The 2,500-nt window shown below is 43.0% G+C and overlaps 1 protein-coding gene across 1 annotated transcript in view; it reads right to left on the bottom strand.

Moving 5' to 3' along the window:
• Nucleotides 1–2,500, bottom strand: part of LOC121690325 (adhesion G protein-coupled receptor L3-like) — a 118,495-nt gene that overhangs the window by 46,164 nt on the left and 69,831 nt on the right. The window contains exon 4 of the mRNA XM_042070810.1: nt 114–128. Within this exon, the coding sequence (XP_041926744.1) occupies nt 114–128 (15 nt within the window). The remainder of the gene's footprint in view (nt 1–113; nt 129–2,500) is intronic.

The raw sequence follows: 2,500 nt of genomic DNA, 5'->3' as shown, positions 1-2,500 counted from the left end.
AACAAAACAAAAAAATGTTTTCTGGGGGGAATTACAAATAGAGTCGTATGGAGCACTATAGCAAATGGAGCAAGTTCACTCTACATTAGAACAAGAGAAGTCATTTTAGTTACCTTTCTGTTCCACTTCTATTTTAGGCATGGGAAAGAGAGGGAACAAGAGAGGAGAGAGATAGAGAGAGAGAGAAAGAGAGATACAGTGAGGATTGGAAAGAGGAATAAGAAACAGGGAAGAAACAGAAAGAATACATTAATTGGTGCGAGCATTTGGCAAAGAATCCAGTTTATTCTGGCAGGTCAGCTGAGAGCCATTGAGAGACTGTGCAGTGGAGGAAAGAGAATGATAATTACAATAATAACAATGAGAGAAAATGGGAAACAGTAGTACAGTCAGGTCAGTGCTCCTGCGTTGTAATTCCATCCGGCACTGAGACATAATACAAATACACCACAGCATTTCCTTTTGTTGGAACCTGCGAAGGAAGCCAGGAAGAAAACAGAAAATAAAGGAGAAAACAGCTTACAGCAACACTAGGATGGGCAAGGAGAGCTTTTTGAAGTTGTGTCAAATGAAAAGGAGAAGAGAAATGGTTGCAATTAACTTGTCTAAGAATATCTTTCATTCTTTCTAGGATTTTTTTTTATTTTGAAAGGCCAAATTGGATGTAGAGGATGAGCATATGGAACATCACAGATGAAGCCTTTTTCAATGCATCGTTCAAAGAGAGAGAGAGAGAGAGAGAGAGAGAGAGAGAGAGAGAGAGAGAGAGAGAGAGAGAGAGAGAGAGAGATCTCTTTGATGGTTATGGCACAGCTGATGATACACAGGGCAACACACACAGTATGATACATAGTGCATGTGGCAAATATATGGCATCTGAACTGGGGAAATACCATAGATACTTTACCAGCCATTTCTTGCATGACATAAATAAAGACCAATGATTACGCCAGTGTACTTGTGCCAATACAGGCCGACGTGAGTCATAGTCACAATCAGGGTTAGTGTTAGTTGGCGTCATGTGATATTACGGATTTCAGGTTAGTGTTAGTTATTGCCATGTGATACTATGGTTTTCCAATGCGAGCAGAGATATGCAGTGCAGGTGTGTGTGATCGTGAAAAAAGAGGGAGAAGGAGAACGCTAACCTGATGTAGTCCGTGGATATAATTCCGTGGATATGATTCACATCAATCTGAATCTAGGCCAAGCGGCTCTTCAAATTAATGTCTGCCCCCAGGCATGCATGGGGAAGCATCAAATACATATCTACACAACAGCCTACACAACACAAGACTACACATGCGACCCCCCCCCCCCCCCACACACACACACACACACTCCTCTTTCCATCTCAACATATTGATCCGATTCACACTGTGTCCCTCCTCCAATCCATTGCTCTACCAGAAAGGTCTAGTGGAGAAATGAAAGTTGCATATTATGCCTTTTTCCAAGTAACTGATCATGGGGTTTTTTTCCCCCATGCAAATGACTGGCGATGAGCATGTACTCTACGGTCCTTTACCACATAGTAATACATAGTAGCCTACAGAGTACCTACTGCAAGAGGTTGTGACTCATGTGATAGTTCAGTAGGCATACACACACACACACACACACACACACACACACACACACACACACACACACACACATATATATATGTATGTGTGTATGTATCTCCTCTCATTGTCTCGCTTGTTCTATTTTCCATCCACTCCTCCTCTCTATCTCACCGTATCCCATCATCCCATCTCCCCTTTTCCTTATATCTCTTATTCATCCCTTCCTCCACATCAGTCTCTATCTTATATTCTATGCCTTTCCTTTCCTACCCAGTGCAAGGAACACTGTGTGTGTGTGTGTGTGTGTGTGTGTGTGTTTTAATTATGTGTGTCTATGTTTTGTTTATGTGTGTGTGTCTGTGTGTGTGTGTGTGTGTGTGTGTGTGTGTGTGTTGGTTTATGTGTGTGTGAGAGGGGGTCTGCTCCCTAGTGCAGTAAACAGTAGGACAGGCTCATGGCCCTCTCCAGCTCCCAACTCTGTAATCCTTTATTTAATAAGAGTGGATTAACCCGAGTTACCAGGGGCTTACAATGTACATTCTCCAAAAAAGCCAGAGAGAAGGATGGAGAGAGACAAAGACACAGAGAGAGAGAGAGAGAGAGAGAGAGAAGGAAAAGAGAACATGCCAGATGGATGTACAGTACCATATCGACACCGCCAAGTCTTCTGTGCTGTTCTACGGGCTAGGCTTAGGCCAGCTGACATTAGAACTGCACAGAGATCTGAAGGTGATGCCCTCAGTGTCACACAGCAGTCAAACAAGTGTGTGTGTGTGTGTGTGTGTGTGTGTGTGTGTGTGTGTACAGTATGTCTCTACATGCTGTGATGACACAAGAATGATCTTGTCATTTCCGTAAAGCCTCTGAGCTGTACATTTTGGAGTGGCTACGGTATGTGTGCAAAAGAAGCACACACACACACAGGAAAAAAA

The sequence above is a fragment of the Alosa sapidissima genome, chromosome 18, assembly GCF_018492685.1.
Source record: "Alosa sapidissima isolate fAloSap1 chromosome 18, fAloSap1.pri, whole genome shotgun sequence".
Taxonomy (NCBI): Eukaryota; Metazoa; Chordata; class Actinopteri; order Clupeiformes; family Clupeidae; genus Alosa; species Alosa sapidissima.
This window is presented reverse-complemented; position numbering and strand designations above follow the sequence as displayed.